The 18,418-nt window shown below is 43.2% G+C and overlaps 1 protein-coding gene across 1 annotated transcript in view; it reads right to left on the reverse strand.

The window, feature by feature from the left end:
- The window catches only part of LRRFIP1 (leucine rich repeat (in FLII) interacting protein 1), a 72,950-nt gene extending 54,773 nt beyond the window's left edge, over nucleotides 1-18,177 (reverse strand). The window contains exons 1-4 of the mRNA XM_009706069.1: nucleotides 18,075-18,177; nucleotides 17,762-17,790; nucleotides 9,830-9,916; nucleotides 2,362-2,379 (exon numbers count right to left, since the gene is read on the reverse strand). Coding sequence (XP_009704371.1) covers nucleotides 2,362-2,379; nucleotides 9,830-9,916; nucleotides 17,762-17,790; nucleotides 18,075-18,177 — 237 coding nt within the window. The remainder of the gene's footprint in view (nucleotides 1-2,361; nucleotides 2,380-9,829; nucleotides 9,917-17,761; nucleotides 17,791-18,074) is intronic.
- Nucleotides 18,178-18,418: the final 241 nt, after the last annotated feature.

The raw sequence follows: 18,418 nt of genomic DNA on the forward strand, positions 1-18,418 counted from the left end.
GCATCTCAGTGTGTGCTCAAATACATCTAATACCCCTACACAATGCTTAGCCAAATGGCACACAAGTGAAATTGCTCCTATAAACGACAAGAAATTAGAGTGCATGGCATGAACCATCGTTTCTTCAAGCACTACACACTTCCTCACAAGTGCTCAGACTAGTTACTTCCAGGCAGAAGCAGAAACACATACAACAGCCTGGTATAAAATTAAGTTTTATGTACATCAGATCCTGAAAATGACCGCTGAAAATTTTATCATCTCCAGCTGGTCAGGATTGTGTACATGATCAGAACCTACAGATTATATGCTTTGTAGTAAATCAGGTCAGGTAAAGCCTTATTGGAGAATTCCCCCCCCAAGAGATGTGTAACATTTCCTAACACTAGAAATCAATTAAAAAAAAAACCATCAGGAAAATGGACAATCCTCTCTCATACACGGGAAGGATCCATAAACATGCTAATAATTTTTGTAAGGTTGCTGCTTCCTTTTCCTGCCCTCCGTTCTCCTTACATTCTGACATCGGCTTCTGAATTCAGTTTTGCAAAAGGGAGATAAGGAAAAGCCCCTTAAAAGACTTGTTATGTCACAAGTTAAGTTCCACTTACAGTCTTTTCCTCCACCATTTAAAATTACATAGCTAGATGCTTAATATCCCCAAAAGAAAAATGGTAATGAATGCGATTGCCTTGAGACTATTTTTAATTTATAATCTTTTAAAAGGCACATCTCGCACTGCGCTGAACTGGCAGCATTTGAAGTCTCGGGTATTTTACCCCCTCAGCCACTCCCCATTTCTTTCTCTACGCCGACTCTTCTGCTGCAAGGGGCCTGGTCTAAATGGCCACATGGCTTAAAGGAAGAAATGGTGCTTATCCATTCATCTGGGTTTCAGTTACGGGCCTTGGCCAGACTCAAGTTCCCTTCTATCCTGAAAAGTGATATTACAACTAAATAATGAATGACGTTAATACCATTGAGAGAGAATTCCAGATCAGATTTGCTCGCTAAGTGACAGCAAAACTGCTAGACTTGCAAACTCGCTACAGGATGTTGTGAGGCTAACCCACTTATCTTCTCATCCATGTCAGGACACCAACAGTAAACAACCTCCTTGTCTCCCATGGGGCTGTGTTTGCACCAGAAGATTAAATTAGTTCTTATAAAGGAGATTGATAACGAGCCTGTTGATCCACGGGCAGATGTTAACTTGAGTCACTCCGTACGTAGTCAACTCCACAAATAAAAACAAGAGTTAAGATATATTTGTTGCCAAATTGATGGGGTCAGGATTAAATACCAGAGCACATGATCTGAGTAGCTATCTTCACATACATATGCACTTAAAGAGGAGAACAGCATTTCCAAGAAGCACGCACACTGCTAGGTCAAGCGAGTGAAACATGCAGTTAAGGCAGCTGGAGGAGTGCCAGAATAAAAACAAACAGGCTGTGGTTTTAGGAGACATTCATCATTCAGCAAGCAATAAAAATATCTCGGGGAAAAAAAAAAATAATAATATTCAATAAGGTAGCAAATGGCAGGCTCAAAGAAATACATGCTTTCTCCCTCCCTGCAAAATCTCTCTGGAGCTATTTCTCTTTCTAGGTATCTCACAGTTCACATGCTAGAAGTATAGAACAGCCAAACTTCGTAACACAAAACCCAGAACTCTCTGCTGTTACGTAGCAAGTGACCTCAGTTACAGCTATTATTATTCTTATTGTCATCTGTGCCGTCATTTGGAACTATGAAAAGGAAATTGGGAGTAGGGAAGAGATCATGACTTTAAACTGAGGTGAGAGAGGATTAATATAAAAGCATTTCTAACGCTCAGGTCACATTGGAAGAAAGGCCACACAGTTTATTTACCAAAAGATTATAAATTCAAACACAGCATCCCTGATTTACTTCAGTGATTTTCGGCAAAGTCATCGGTACGTCATTCTTCCTGCTGGCACCTGTTAAATGCTTGCCCAGCCTGAAATATTTTCACTGATACTCTTGGCCTTTCAACACACCGATGTCTATGTAGTTCTTGGTGAAACACGGAGCCACCATACCCTCTTACGATGGCTGGTTTGCCAAATTACTCTTCTGCTTATTGCTTATTCTTTGCCAAACAGTCTGTAGAAAAAAATTATATTAACTGCCTGACCAGGCACATTTTACATGGGTCATCTTCCCCCACTCCCCTTTATTATCCATCCCATAAGAATATGGGAGGGAAGGGGGGAATTGCATGGAAATACAAAGCCTGCTGTGGATCTTCCATTCTGCAGAGGTTTTTCTGAAATGCTAGCAAGGCTCATAACGTGGCAACACATGCAAACAAGAATGAAAGAGAGCAAGCCCTACCTTCTGAACTTGATAGATCTAGGGGAAAAGGGAAAGAAACAAAGAAACAAAAGCTAGCGTGAATGAATCAATAGCAATGCAACGTTCCACAGCTCATTGTAAAGGGAAAAGAAAAAAAAAAATCATTTATACAGAATATACAGCAAGACACGAATACAACGGGCACATGGAAGCCCTGTAGAGTTCAGTAGAATGAAGGCAGCAATGACATTCTCGGCCTCCTCCAGCTAAAACAACTCCTTCCATATCCGCTGGGCTCCTGGGGGCACACGCGACATGTGCTCCCTAGGCTCCGCACCGGACCAGAGCCTAACCCAGCTGGGAGCTAGGACATCTCACTTTTCCAGCCTCCCTCCTTCAGTGTAACAGATGCCCAAATATTCACCTGGGATGACAGCATCTACCATCACAACAAAAGCAAACGGCATTCACTACGGAAAAACTGGTTTTTTAAGGACAAATTTTGTCCTTAACTGATGGCATAGTTACAAAAGCATCAACGCTGTACATCTTTCACCTGTGTACGGCACCGTGTCAGCTTGTTAAAAACTCTCTGAAAATTTCTTGCATGTTTATTGCCAGCACTGGAGGATGGATCTCTACAGGTTGCTTTTCAATTTTTAACGTTTCCACGGAGCCTCGCACCATTTGCAGGCTCTGATAAATGCACTGCTGACTCTACAAAGTTGTTCCACAGTCTCGAACCATTTTAATAATACACAAAAGCATCACATCCACCCTAACACATCTGAATTTTGCTTAAGTGGAGAACTGCCCTTGATCAGCTTTGTAAATCCATATGAAAATAGAAATTATGTTTTTTCTTGCATCTCTCCTAGCACTTCTAAAGCAAGAAACCCTTCTTGTTCAAAAAGACCTAACTGGCTACACAAACCCAGAAGGAAATTGCAGCTTCGTTCTCCCCACTTCTCTGCTGAACGCCTAGCTTTGTATCTGTAGGAAACGTATCACGGCTCTGGTCCGAAAGCCCTCAGCTGCCTTACTGCTTCTTTTCCTAGGTAAGCACTGATGCTGAATAAAACACCAGGACCAGCCCTCTGCTCTATGAGTAGAACCCGGGAGGAACCGTTTCTCGCTCCGACTCCAATCCTGCAGCTCGTCAGCAGGGTAGTCAGTCTCCCGTATTCTGGAATATTCAGGGGATCCCTGCCATCCACTGCTCTTCTGGGCCACCTTGGGTGAACCCAGATCCCAATGCTGGGAAGGAGAAGGTACTTCTTTCAATCCCTGCCCTCCTCTGATCAGGTTCCCCTTCGTGATCGTGAAGGACAACGGCAGAACCCAGCTTAGTACCTCAGAAGCATTCATTCCTATTCCTACAAGTGCAGGGGGGATAATTGGGACCCACATTTAAAACTAACATTCCCACACAATTAATCACCTCGCTTACCTTTTACTAAGAAAACCCTGAAGAGGAAAATGAACTGAACCCCCCCACAGTTCCCAAGACTGCATACCGACTCCCATCTTTTGCTTCTCTGTTGCACACTCAGAGTGTCTTTCATCCATACACAGAAGCCAAACACCATCCGTTCAGATGTAGTAATTGCTACCACGTAGCCGTTTAACCTTTATGCTTTAACTTTTCACTTCCATTATTTCACCCACGCTTCAAGGCAACACCGTGGAAGTCTTATTTTTCAAACCCCAATGCTTCAGGCTTGGCATAGCAGGCACTCCCGTTGCGTGCAAAGCAAGACGAAGGAGAAGCCCTGTGTCCAGGAGCCAGGTTGCCAATGGGTAAGATAACAACGAGGCCCTTGTTCAGGGCCAGACACCACAGAGGGCACAGGGACAAAGCCAAGTGCATAATTATAACTGTTCCAGTGTCTTATAAATCCTGACATTTTTTGGTCATCCATTAGCCAACAGGCATTGCAACAGCTCCACTCCAAAGTGACTGATCTCTCATCAGTGTACTGTCCTCCTTAGGATGTTACAGGAGAGAACAAACACTTTTAAACAATCATCTCTACTGCAGGTATGTCGCCCACGAAGAGCTTAACAGAGTCAATAGACGTCTAAGCAGCCAAATGCCTTAAACAGCACTTTCCTGTATCATGGTATGACAAAAAAACCCAAAACACCACACACCCAAAAAATCAGTGTTTTGTCCACAGTATTACTGGCAGACTGCTTTCCTGGTTTCCTCAACACATGAGGTTTCCCACAAAAATAATGTTTTTGAACGGGATTTTAGAATGGGACAGAACCAGCCAGCAAAGCATGGTTAGATGGCAGCAGAAGGCAGAAATCCAGGGTCTACTAAAAACACCTTCAACATTGTCCCTCTCCAGATTTGCCTGTGCATCTTCACACTGGTTGTATTAGAAAGACAACAGATAAACCATTACAAACCTCCTTAATTTCTTCCCTGCATATGTAAGCGTCAAGTTCCATAGTCAGTCTCTCCCCTCCCATTCAAGCCACGAGAATTCTGCTTTTCCCTACTTTCTCCTCCACTGCCTGGGATTTTAAACGGCTTCAAACAATCCCAAATGCCAGCTGTGCCATGGGACCCACCAACTCACTTCAGACTTGCAGGCACCAAATCCTAGCAAAGGAAAAAGGGGCCTAAGTCACGGTCAACAGGATGGGTGAGCAGATCAAGCGTTTGCAAGTCTTCTGCCCACATTAACTTGGCTTTAGTATGCTTACTAAATTTACTACATGCTCAAGGAACTGACATGGAAAAAAAGAAACCCATGACAGAAAGTACTGGTAACATATTTTATTCCAAAGAAATATGAATCCAAAGGAGGAAAAGTACGTGCAAATGATTGTGCTGGTAAAGAACGAATTTACAAAATACCAAAGGCAAGTTTTGTGCCGTGCCCTTAAAGGGAGAGCTGAAAATGAAGCTAGGAGAGAAGCACAAGGCATTTGCCTTGAAGTAGAAGTACAGGCTCATATACTGTGTGAACTGGCAAGGAAGAATCTTATCCTGCAGATTAAGGAGTGGGAGGAGATCATTCTCTTTTCACTTCAGGCACTAATATCAGCTTAAATTGTGGTCTCCAAGTGTCAGTTCTCAAAGAGACATTTAAAGCCTTGCCAGCAGAACACACAGAATGTACTCCTACATAAAACATTCTCTACAATTAGCCCTAATTCTGCAGCTTTTACGTGTCTTGAAACATTGCTGTTAAATATTTCTTGGAAAAAAAAAAAAAAGGCTTTAATATATCTTCTGCCAAGCTTCTAAGAAAAAAAAAAACACAAAAAAATTCTTCTCTTCATTTTACCTGGTAGCCCCATGAGAATTAACAATCTGTTACTCAGAAAAACTGAGTCGACAACTCCTGGCTTGCTCTTCTGTGCGAATTAAAAATAAATATCTGAATGCACACAAGCATCTGTCTCAGTATCAAACACAACTCTACAGGACGAGCCAAACGAACTGGCCTTAGGCTCTGCAACTGCAAACCAAATGTTTAAAGACCACGGCAGCATGGTATGGTAAAAACCACAGGATCCATCACTGCTCCGACTCCCACCAGCTGGGTGGGTACCAGCGGTATGGCCAGGGAGCAAGTACCATCTATTGTAGTTGTCCTTTCAGCTTAGAACACGCATTGGCATTGCCTCACGTGAGCACTCTCCTGTACTGACTTACTACGCACGGAAGCACACCAGCAAACCTACCCTGACCTCCAGATTAATTATTTACATCTTTGGTGGGTAACAGCAACAAAGCAGCACAGAAGCAGTTATGTTTAGTAGATCGGTGCCCTTCTTAAAGCCTCATGACCCATTCTCTACTAAATATATACACACACTAAATATATATATATATACATATACTAAATATATACACGCGTATGTGATTCAAGAGTGATCATTACCCTTATCTTCATAAATCAGCAAATAGCAGATCATGGTTCTTGGGCTCATTTTCTTTCTTCAGCTTCAGAAAACACTTTTCATTTACCTAGTTTATACTTTCCTACTAAACTTGTACTCCTGCTCTCCTCCTTACCTTCCTCTCCCTAGAAATAAAAAAATCAACCAACCAACCCAGCCCCCAAAACACTGGCACGCTTATCCGTCTTTCTGCTGCCTGGCATGAGATGATGCCAGGTGATGAGATGATACTGGAACACGCCTGCAATCCTGCCCCACCACAGCGAACGGCAGTAGCCTTCCACAGTAACTTTCCCCCATCTCACACTACAATTCAGTGTTTTCTTCCAAAAGCCCATCTATTTCTGCTATATAATTTCTCCAACTATTGTTCTACCACATTGCTCTATGGTATCTCTCTACTACAGCAGTATGTCGCTGCACGTTGAGTTTCCAGAAGAATTCTTAGAGTCGCCTTCTATTTCAAACCAAGTTTACTAAAGCTATCCCTCCGAGCACACAAACCACGAGACGAACAGCAGCGACGACTGGCAAGAGGCACGGCAGTCTGAGCCCACATCTGCGGCAAGTGTGCTCACCATCATCTAAAACCAAGCTTTAGGATGTCTGCCACGAGCTTCTCATCGTGCGTTTCTTTCGAAAGGAAAGAAGCTTATCAATAGTGTGGCTGATGATGCATACAATTTTGAGTTTTCAAAAGAATAGACTATGCAGCAATTTCTGATGTCAATTATGTGTTTTACATGAAATCATTTCTGCCAAAAGAAGAGCTCAGTATAATATCGTGTAGTCTTTACCATTTACCTATGAGCTTTACTACATGGTTTTGGCTAATGTTTGGTGCACTCTCCACGTGTGGCTAGCCAACAGAACCAGCGCAGGGCATTTTAATAGCTTCCTAATGAAGCTGCTGCTCATTCTACCTACAGAAACGTTCATAAGAGAACAAAAATCTCAGATACCTGGTGCTTTTGCATTGATATTTCTTTTGTAATGGCAAGCAGAACATTAGCTAAGTTAAATCATATATGTAGACTCATGATGCAAAAGTTGCCCAATTATTTTAAAATTAGGAAAACGAAGCACAAGATGAAGAAATGTCATTAATACTAGATAGTGGGCAGGAGAGGAGCCAATTTCCCGTCCAAATCCAAATCATTAAAACACCCTACTTGACTGCCAACGAGAGCTATACTGCCATGGTTATAGCTTGTAATGGTAGCATCTGGAAACTTTTAACCCAGACCAAGAATCTAAATATATTCCTAAGTAATCCATGCTCCACAAGAAGCCTGTCAGGGCATGTACGCTGGTTTAAGTATGAACAAGTACACACACATGCAATAGATTTATTTATTGCTTTTTAACTCCCATAACTGGCTCTAAAAAAGCCTTCTGAAGTAGTAAAGCAAGTGCTTTAAGTTCTGGTTATTCAACATGGCAGTAGTGGGAATGTGCTATTTATTTCTGAAAAGTTTGTGAAGGAAAACGAGGATGGCAGACAACAAGCTGTACAGACAGCAGTAGCACAGTACGTTCTCCTCCAAGAAAGGGGTAGGTGCCAAATCTCTTGTGTTGATTGCTGCTTGGGATTTTCTATATTTATATTCTCTTTTATTATATCTGCAAGATACTTGTGGCAATGAAAAACTTCCTGCAGCCATCCTTACTAGCTCTACCTTGTGTCTGGGGACTGAGAGTGAGCTATTTGAAAAAGTTACAGAATATCCAAGCTTGCACGATATTAAATAAATGTGTATTCACATTACGTCACTTCTGCCAGTGAATTACAAAATAGATTGTAGTGGATATCTGGCTTAGCTTTCACTGAATCTGGTATTTCAGAGCGACATCCTGTATTATCCAATTTCTATCTATTACAAAGAAGTTTCCACAGATTTTCAGACCACGAGCCCTTCAGTTATTAACTGCAGGAGTATGCACACAAGCTTTAGTTTTCACATCAAAATTTCAATTTACTAGGACACCCCTTGCAGCATCAGCTTTTAATCTTTAAAGAGGTCATCAGCTCCATTAAGGTTACCTGCAAATTAGATGGTAGCAACACTGTCAGCTGCCGTGACGCCCACATTTGCTTCGCTGCCCAAACAAAACACCCAGTGATTGTTTACCACAGATCATCCAAAGGCTGCTCGGCAAGTCCCATCACTCGGGCTGTAGGCACAGGAGGTAGCTTGACAGTACCACTGTGTATCTGCAGTCCAGGCCTTCTGACTGTGGTCCAGGTTGCAAGAAACATCCTTCAAAAAGCAGCAATCGTAGCAAAAAAAGGCTCCTCTCTTCCACAAGCACTGCGCTTACAGCAACGCTCCGCCCACAGCTCTTACTCCTGATGTGTTTGCAGGTACCTCTAACCCTGCTGTGGTTACAGGGTGCTAAGACACATCCAGACATGCCTCAGCTAGATGAGACGCTCCAGCACAAAGATGAGCTTGGGCAAACTGCCCAGGTCCTCCTTTTGCAGGCTGATTACTGCAGCCTGCACCGACACTAGTCTGTTATCGCATCCCAAGTCACCATTTAAAAGCTAAACTGAATCCTGCTCTGGACCCCAAAGCACAGATGTACATTTATTCTTACTACATATTCCCACACCTTGCCCCCAAACTTCTTACTACTTCCCTGTCCTTTTTTTTTGAAATCTATTTGAAAAAAAAATTAAATTACGATCACTGTTGGCCCTGTTATGCGTACTCTGCTGTTTCATTAAACGCACATCAACAATACAAGTTTTAAACCCTTCTGGTCCACCCGTGCCAACCCATGCTTGCAGCCCCATTCTAATAGCGCTAGTTTAGCTTCTAGAGCTTCAAAACAGATGCTGCTCTCAGTTTCTTGGATTGGAGGGACATTTAGTACAGCTCTTACTTGTCAAACGCAGCAGGAGCAGAACAAGCCTTTTTGGTCTTTAAGGTCATTCCTACACTGGAAGCCCAGAATCTCCCACATGCTGCCATGCAGAGGCACAGGAACTTTGCTGATGGTATAAAACAACTAGCTCTTCCAGAATTTGGGAGAGATGACCCCAGGAACTTAATCCAAACACTTTGGAGAAGGTAATGTTTTGCCAAGTTCACTTTCCAGTACTACTTCTGCCAACAGCAGACCATCATTTGTACAAAAGTGGGGAGACGACAATGCCAGCTTCACAGCAACAAAGCAAAACAATTTGTAAGTAGAGTTATACAAGGGCCAAGTCTTCCATAATCATTAGATTTCCAACAAAGTGATAAGAATCCACCCCCACCCCTCCCAATGCACACACAAACAAGCTGCATACTTCCAAGTTTAGTATTAAACAACGATTACTAACTAATCATCAGTATTTTCTGCGAATAATTATACTGGTTTCACCAAGATAAAACTCTTGCCACAATTCCTATTTTTTCCAGGCTATTTTATTTGCTGTTCCATGATCAACATTAGCTCCATGAAGGCTATTAATGTTTCAACAAAATATAGATTAACCCTTTGTTCCAGGATCTCGGGATTCAGGAGAGAAGATGATCAGATATTCAGGAAAGCAGCTGATCAAAACACCCCCCCAAAGCCTTGACCGTACCTCTTTCTGCTGCCTCTCCAGTTCTTTCATTCGGATCTCCCGTGCCTCTGCCCGCGCCGCTCGCTTTGCTGCGAGTCTTGCTTCAGCCTGCAAACGGGAACACAGCAATGAAATAAAAGCTGGACAATTCAAGGTGAAACACACTTGTTAAGCAGGGCATGAAATAAGGAGACTTGACTCGGCGAGACTGTAAACACATCTGTAGGAGTTAATTCCCTATTGCAAGTAATGGCCCTGCCTTCCGTAACTTGTTACGCTTCACAGGCAGGTAATACACCCCCGCGTAGGCACTACCCTCGCTTAGCAGCTGTGGTTAAAAGCGCTCTGCATTTCTTCAAGTACTATTCGTGTGGAGGAGAGAGAGGAAACAGCGAGATTTATTTAGGAAAGGCAGGTTTTGCCCTTTTTTCCCCACCCGCCCCTGCAGTGCAGATGATTTTTTTAATCGATGAATTAATTTGACCAACAGCAAACACATTATGTGCCATTCTTCCTAACGGTTGACGTGGTGCACACACACACGGGCACAGCAATTAGGCAAACACTGCTGTTCGGCATGACTATGCTCAACTAAGGCTGAAGTGATAGAAGCTAGGGAGTAAGGAACCCGAGAAAATGCACTAACTCAATTAAAGCCTCCAGACGTCCGTATTCAAGTCCAAACCTCTCTGGAGTGGAAATCTGCCAAGAACGGGCCTCTGGGGAGATCTACTGGGCTTCCTCATTTCAGCCCAGTTAGAAGTGCTGGAACATGCTATACAGTAACATTTTTAATATTCTGCTTTTAATCCTAGGCAAAGCCAGTTATAGTCTTAGAGAGAAAAATGTTAAAATTAGCTCAGGCTTGGTACAGCCCGACTGTGCGCGGTTTGCCCAGCGTAATTCAGAATAGCTCGGCAGGGAGCAAAAGGCATTGCTCAGCTAGTCATCCTGCTGTTACACCCAACTCCTCTGCTGCTGAAACCTTTTTACTGTAAGTACAGCATCCCATTTAACAGGAAAAACTGCAATAATATCCAGGTCAAGCATACAGAAAAATCAAAACGCCAGCGCTTTCACCAGCGCCTCTAAATGGAAGGTAAACCAGAAAAAAAGAAAAGTGTAATTTCTTTTCCCTTCTCTAAGTATAATCACCACTCAAACTTGTGGAAAAGGGCTGCAACCTTCAAAAATGCAAAACAAAACTCAGAAAAAAGCCCAAAAACCAAAGGAGTAGTTGGCTAAAACCTTCAGCTAACAGAAAAGGGCTAATGAAAACCAAGCATGAGCTGGTGCATGGAAGGACTAGGAGCCTTACGATGCTGTAGATCTTAAATTCTCACCAGCGATAACAAAATCCAGAATATACAGTCACTAGGCCAAAATCTCAGTTCACATCACCCACCTTCTACAAAACCCCACCACAAACAGCCCCAATCCTTAAATACCGCCGCTATTCAGTTATCAATATTCTCCCCCATTTTATTGCGATGCCCCTAGACCCAAACTGGGTAGACAGGCAGATTCCTTTCGACAACTGTTGTGCAAACGTGATCTATTCAAATGAACCGAGTTTTTAATTCTTGCAACACAGACAACTTCAGCCTGAAAAAGTTACTTGTAACAACAGAAAAACCTTCTGAAAGGGTAAAAACACCCACGATAGATAGAGTGAAGGGTTGGGTTTGTACAGAGCGCTGCTCTCTTTTCAGTTCTTTGCTTGAATTTTGAGGTAACTGGCTCTGCCATCGACAGAAACTGCAAAATGCACCCGCGGTCTTGTACCCAGAGCGGATTTCTCCACACTTGCGCCCAAAACTCATCCCTCGCATCATCGTAGGGTGCTGTTACTTACGGAGCCGAGTGACAGCAGGCTCCAGGGTATAGGCATGTATTACCACAAGCGTTTTCAAGGGACTGTGGTTTCAACAGCACTTGCCAACCTGAAGTAGTTTGTCCAAAAAAAACTTCACAGCCCTGCTTCTGGGCAAATATTAGGTGGAATCCCTGCCAGGCAGCGTTACAATTTACCTGCAATGTTTGAAATCGCTTATGACACCCACTATGTAAACATGCTCTAAGATGTATGCTATAAGTAAGAAATCACAAGGAACAAGTACAATATTGACTTGACATAATCCATTTCTGCTTATCCGAAAATAAATCGTAGTACCTCAAGAAGCACTACTGTAAGTCTATCCCACCGTCGGTACGGCTGGAAACACAGGACAGCGTCAGAGACAAGGACTGCTCCGGGCTACTCATCACAAGAGGCTGCCAGAAGATTCATATGATGTCAGGTAACAAACACTGTCTTTTGCCAGTAGCCGTTCAAACACAACATGCACATACCACCCCAAGGAAGGGGAATCTCGCTCCGACGATCCCAGCTCACGAACGATTTTTTGGGGAGAGGGGGAACTGCAGATACGCCTTTCACTCCTTACAGTTTAGAGAAATATTCCCTCATCTCGAGATGCAAACTGTAAGTAGTCTTAAGAAGCAGCACAAAAATTGAAAGTAAACACATTTAACTCTGTACATACATTTGCAAATTGCACCTGATTTAGGTGAAGAATAACATCGGTGCAAACACTTGGCTGTATTTTTCCCCTATGGAAAACCAAGGGCCCTAAAGTCTCCATAAGCAAAATACACCAAACAGTAGAGAACTGTATATCTCTAACTTCCCACCTGCCAGAAAAAGACAGAAACAAGATTATTTTGATGTTAACATTATTGTAGATGTCATCCTTATGAATTTCAATAACCAGCTGAGCTTTCATATTAGAAAAACTAGATGCCTGTATGTAAAATTCAGATATTGTACTTCACACACGTATATGTATTTCCCATTCTGTTTCCTTGAATGATAAGGGCCAAAAGATTTACATGCTTGCTAGCTATGTTGCAGAATCACATATTCTCCAGAAGCGACCACAACACACAATGAAATGAAATAATGTGAAAAATGGAAGAGAAAAAAAAAATTTAGCAAGTTACTCTCCAGCCTCCCTGAGAACAAGGCTCATTAGTTCCCTAGATACCAATACCAACTGCAGTAAGTTAAATTAACTTTACTTTATGCAACACCATACATGTAACCTGTCGTTTATTAGGATATATTTCAGGTTTAAGTGCCAATCCATAGGCTGTCTCTAATTTATTCTATTTCAGTTTTGCAGTCTTCCACCTGCTCATGCAAAGCCAATCTGCAAACCTTCAACACACAGAAGAGTAAAACCACATTTTCACTTAGTACCTTTGACGAACAATGGCTTACATCTTGGAACAAGCATATTTTTTATTTATGAACTTTTTCTTTCCGTGACCACATGGCTCTTCAGCATTAAGTATCTTTCAACACAAACAAGGGAAACAATATATTCTGGATCCTTTTAAATAGCTTTTTAACTTTTTTTAAGATAAAAATCTGCCATTAGCACATACCGGTACCTTTGCAAGAAGTCAACAAGTTGTTATTCCACCCAGAACACTAGTATTTTAAAGCAACTCATTTTTATCACATCAAAACAAATTACAGAATTGTTTGGGCTGGAAGGGACCTCAGGAGGTCTCCAGTCCACCCTCCTGCTTAAAGCAAGGACAGCATCAAATTCAGATCACGTTGCTCAGGGCTTTGGCCAGTTGGCTCTTGCAAACCTCCAAGATTGGCAGCTCCACAGCCTTTCCAGGCTTCTGCTTCAACGCCTGACCATCCTCACAGTGAATATTCCACACACCCCCCCCAATCACGTCAGTACCTGCTCTCTTTCCGTTTAAAACCACTGTCTCATCCTCCTGCTATGCACCCCCATACAGAGCCTGCCTCTTGGCTTCTTGGGAGGCTCATGTCAGAAGGCGGCTGTTAGTTCCTACCTTCAGGTCTGCTATTCTGTACCAAATACTCTAAGTAAAGGGGCTGTTAAATTTTTAATTGTGTTCCCAACAGTGCCTGGGTGCTATTTAGATGATTACACAGTTATTTTCATTGTGGTTCCCGACAAAGATGCCAGTTCATTTGTGTGGGACAAAGGTGGATTGTACGAAACAGGCCAACCTTCCCTAAAGGGTTTTCAAATCCACAGAAAAATGAGACTACGAGTGACAAGAAGCATGCAAGGAGAAAAAATTCTCCATATTGATCACATCATTATACTATAAGCAATGGTCTCTGATGGTATCAGTGATATGAATAGCACCAAGATAAAAATTAAGCATGAACCAAACACTTCCATCAAATAAAACTTACTTTGTTTCCTCAGGTAAGGTTGGTTAAGAAAGACTTAACGCTCTCTTACTTGTCATCCAACTCCCTTTGGCAAGTTAACAACACAGGACCATCAGAGTCCGCAGAAGGGTAAGTCAGAGCTCCCGAATACTCACAGGTCCCCAGGAAAGTCCTCATCGGACAAAGAGCAAAACCAGGCGCCCAGCCACACAAGGCCAATATCCTATCTCAGCGTTTCCAAACCCTGCTCCTCTGAGCCTTTGGAGGGTGTTCTCCAAGTCAATACAATGAATTATGCTATCATCAGGCTTATGGGGTCTTTCTCATGCGAGGCACGGACAACTCAGCACACCAATATGATGATCAGAGAAGTCATTTATTATGCTCAAAGCTGCATCTTGTATTATGTTTTCTACTTCCGTACGCGCACCGATTCAAGCTCTAGTTGGTTACATGTACTGTTCACGCGATTATGCTCCTTAACAAGGATTCTGATAGGTTTTTATGCTATGCATAGCTTTTACAGAAATTAAACACAAGTTCTTTGTCTCACCCTGCTACTATGACCTTGCTCTTTAATTTTATCTACTCCCTGTTCCACAAACTTGTTCATTTGTATAACTCTGCATTTCTCCCACATCTTAGCACATTCTCAAAATGTCCTCCAGCTCATTGCTAACATAAAATGATCCTACACAGGCTGGTCATTAAATGATCAACCTGTGCCCTTCATAATCCCATATCTACCACGCTTTAGTTGACAGAATTACTTAATCAGAAGGAAATTTTTTTCTATTCTGTAGGTGGCATTGGTGGCAAACCTGGCATCGCTCACGAGCTCAGAGGAAGTAAATCAATCCAGGCAGGGACGAGTCCACACCTAACACTTATTGTGTACGATTTTATCAAAGCCAAACCAAAAGTCTGGTAACAACCCTAACGTCCAGCACATTCTCCAGCAAGTGCGGGAGACAAACAGGAACTATTACATACAGATTTTCCTGTGCAAAAGCATAGCTCAGCTACTGCCAGGAGCAGCCACCCCAACAAGAAGCCACAAGGCACAGACATCTGTAACATGACCTAAACTGTCACCTACAGACTTTTAGACTAATACCCAAGTGTCAGATTTATTATGGACCTCTTCCTCAAAAGCAGGGGCATGATTAAACTCATCTGAGTTTGTCAAATCCCTCTCTGAAAGTCTTGGACTCTGTTTTCACATTAATAGTTCCGTGCTATAAATACCTTGATTTCTTGCACACCCTGCAAACAGCAAATTTAACTTCACATTTCTTCCTCTGTGCTGACTAAACCAAAACAGGCTTTGCCTGGATGACTTTGGCCTTCACCCAGCCCAAGCACTTGTCAGAGCCCAGACCCAAGTCACCTCTGAGGGCAGGAGCAGAGATAGACACTGTAGCCTGCAAGAGACACAGTTGGACATCACGAAACCACCAATAAATTCATACAGACTTCTGAAATTCAGACTACAAAAGCTAAAACGAAAGTCTCAAGGTTGCCAGCATAAATAACTATTCAACGGATTCAAGACAAAAAAAGAAAATCCGTAAGATTGAAGGAAGTAATCTTAAAATCATCTCAAATTCACTAGTGACTCACTGAGCAATACAGGCCTCAATCAAAAGTGACGGATCACTGGCAAAAACAGAAGAATAAAAATACGAAGCCTAATTGCACTCATTACAAAGCTTTTGTAACTTCCCTTTTATGAAGCATTGCTCATCTGACAAGGAGAACTGGCAGCTTCAGCCGTATTGTGCATGTCATATAAAAAAAAACCCCGACCAAACTCCTACGGGGCTTCTGTAAAGCCCCGTGGGCAAAATGAGAAGGGATGGCAACCACACTGCTGAGATGAACACAGAAATGCACACGAGCTGAAAAAATCACTTTACTTTATGTAACTCACTCAAATACTACAACTATACATCCTGCCTTTTTGCCTTTTATTTGCAGTTGCCCAGAATGATTTATAGGCAGTAAGCCCCAAAACAAGTATACTGCCGCACTGCACAACGCTTGTTGCTTCTGTTGGTCCGCTTGCTCAGCACGCAACACCTCTGCTTACGGGTCATTTTAGTTTTAAAATAAAATTCCAGACCTGTGCAGCAGCCGAGATCTTTATCCTGCCTTAAGGAGTTCAGTATGTTTAGCTCTGAACAGGGGAAAACCAAGCCAGTTGTAACCTGGTTCAGAACGGAAGTACAACTGCATCTGAAAAAAAGTCAAAACAGATATTTGACGTCAGCTGGAAAGGGTGAGAAGCATCTGCTGCTGTTTGCAGCATGATGCAGTGGAGAGAAGTGGGAGTATGAGATCTGCAACCGCTGAGGAGTTACCCCCCCACACCCCCTTTTTAAATACCACTCATCCAGACGAGGCGAGGTCTGGTTGCACCCGGAGCCAGCGTATAATGCACAATGGTTACGGAAGCGACGGCTTCCTGGCCCCGAGCGCAGCGTCAGGGAAGCTGCACGTTCATTATCATCTCGATGAGAGAATTATTTAGGTGACTTGGTTAGGTAGAGGCTAATGACACACATCCTGAAGGTGTGCATTCTCAGAGCTTTTTCCCTTCTGAAACGTCCAAGAGTTCATTGTTCAACTGGAAGCCCCAAGAAACAGCCAACAAAGACAGGAAATTATGCTCCTTTTTTGAGCAGCGAAAAATGACGAAGTTGACTTGCCACATAGCTACATACATAAGAGTTTTCCATCTATACAAAGCACTGCTTAATTCCAACGTACGCAAAATTAGCTGCTTCCAAGACTAGCAATCAAAGTCAGTATCGTATTTTTTTGCAGAGGACTGAAGTGGTAGTTTTCCAGCACCAAACCACACTCCGAAAGCTCTCTGATCCCACTGTCAAAGGAACTTTAAAACACAAGTCTGCCCGACTAAATTACACCTGCTCACTGTCTGCAACTACTATTATGTATTTCTGCAACAACTACTCTCAGGCCGATCTAAACTTCTTGCCAGCATGCTTAAAATACAGCCAGCAAGTCACTTTCGGGGCAAGCATCATTTTTCATGCCTGATGCCGTCCCATTCCAGCACTCTGCACGTAAAGGCCTTCCCTCAAATGTTACACAACCCTTGACTCCATTTACCGAAGTCATACTTCATCAGACAACACAAGTCTAAGAAAGTTTGTTGTACTTCTACAGAATTTAAAGTCTATTTAGCAAGCAGCACCTGATTTGCAGTATTCCTGTAACACAGTTGACCAACATAGCTATCGGGTAAAAATAGTGCTAACCCATGGCAAGGTTCTTTCTGTCTCCGCTTGAGTAACAACCAAGTGACTTCAACCAGCAAGTTCCAGGAGCTCACCAGGAGTTATCACGTGCTCCTTAGCACTGAAACAAGAGCGTCTATAAAACTGACTTCTATGTTTAGAGGTCAAACCAGCCTATTTACCTGACATTTTTTGCATCTGAGCTATAAACATACTTTGTACCACTTACTCATATGACAGCGAGCCTATGAATCACACAGGGCTTGGTCAGTCCACATCCTGCTTAACTCCTCACCTTTCTCTTAAATGCAAATTAGCATTAAAAGGCAGCATGTTCACGAACCTTAGCCTATACATAAACATCAGGATTCCCTTCCTTCACCTACACATGAACATCGGGATTCCCTTCCAACACCCACGTACCAGGATCGCTGGTTAGACAGACAGGCCCATTACGGGCTTGTCTAACAGCTCCTCTCCCGTCCCTACAGGGACAGTGGTGAACCGGAGAGTGACAGTTTATGTCAACGGATGACTAAACCACCCACTAACACTTGATGGTCACAGGGGGCTGTTCTGAAACTTTATTTAGAAAACATTTAACAGGTTCAGTTGGCATATCTGCTCCCATACAAAAGCGAGCAGTAAGTAGCTTACGTTTTAGTCTCCGATTTTGAAAAGAAAGCCTTATAAAATTACATGCGCTTTAAAGAGTTAGCCACCTTACGCACCTGTCAGTAGCAGTCGTAAGAACCTCGCTAGCACTCACCTCTCCAGAGCTGCTGTGAAGGACACTCCACGTCCAAAAGGAGACTAAATTCCAAGTGGTACCCCAGCCCAGAGACCCCAACGCCCTCTCCAAGCGCCCACATCGCTACGTTTGAGCTCGGACAGCGAAGGCACCGGCAGCGGGCAAGCCTGGAGGACGCAGCGTGGGCGCAGGGCGCTTTGACAGCCGTTCAAGGCTGGGCACACACACACAGAGCCGGTCCCTACCACCACGTGGAGAGCCAGGCTGGACACCCGCGCTGCCCACGGAGGCCCCGGTGAGCACGAAGCGGAGCCCGGGTCACCGAAGGGGATGGGGTGGGAACAAAATCCCCCGCCGCCGCC

This window comes from Cariama cristata, unplaced genomic scaffold, assembly GCF_000690535.1.
Source record: "Cariama cristata isolate BGI_N322 unplaced genomic scaffold, ASM69053v1 scaffold9688, whole genome shotgun sequence".
Lineage (NCBI taxonomy): Eukaryota > Metazoa > Chordata > Aves > Cariamiformes > Cariamidae > Cariama > Cariama cristata.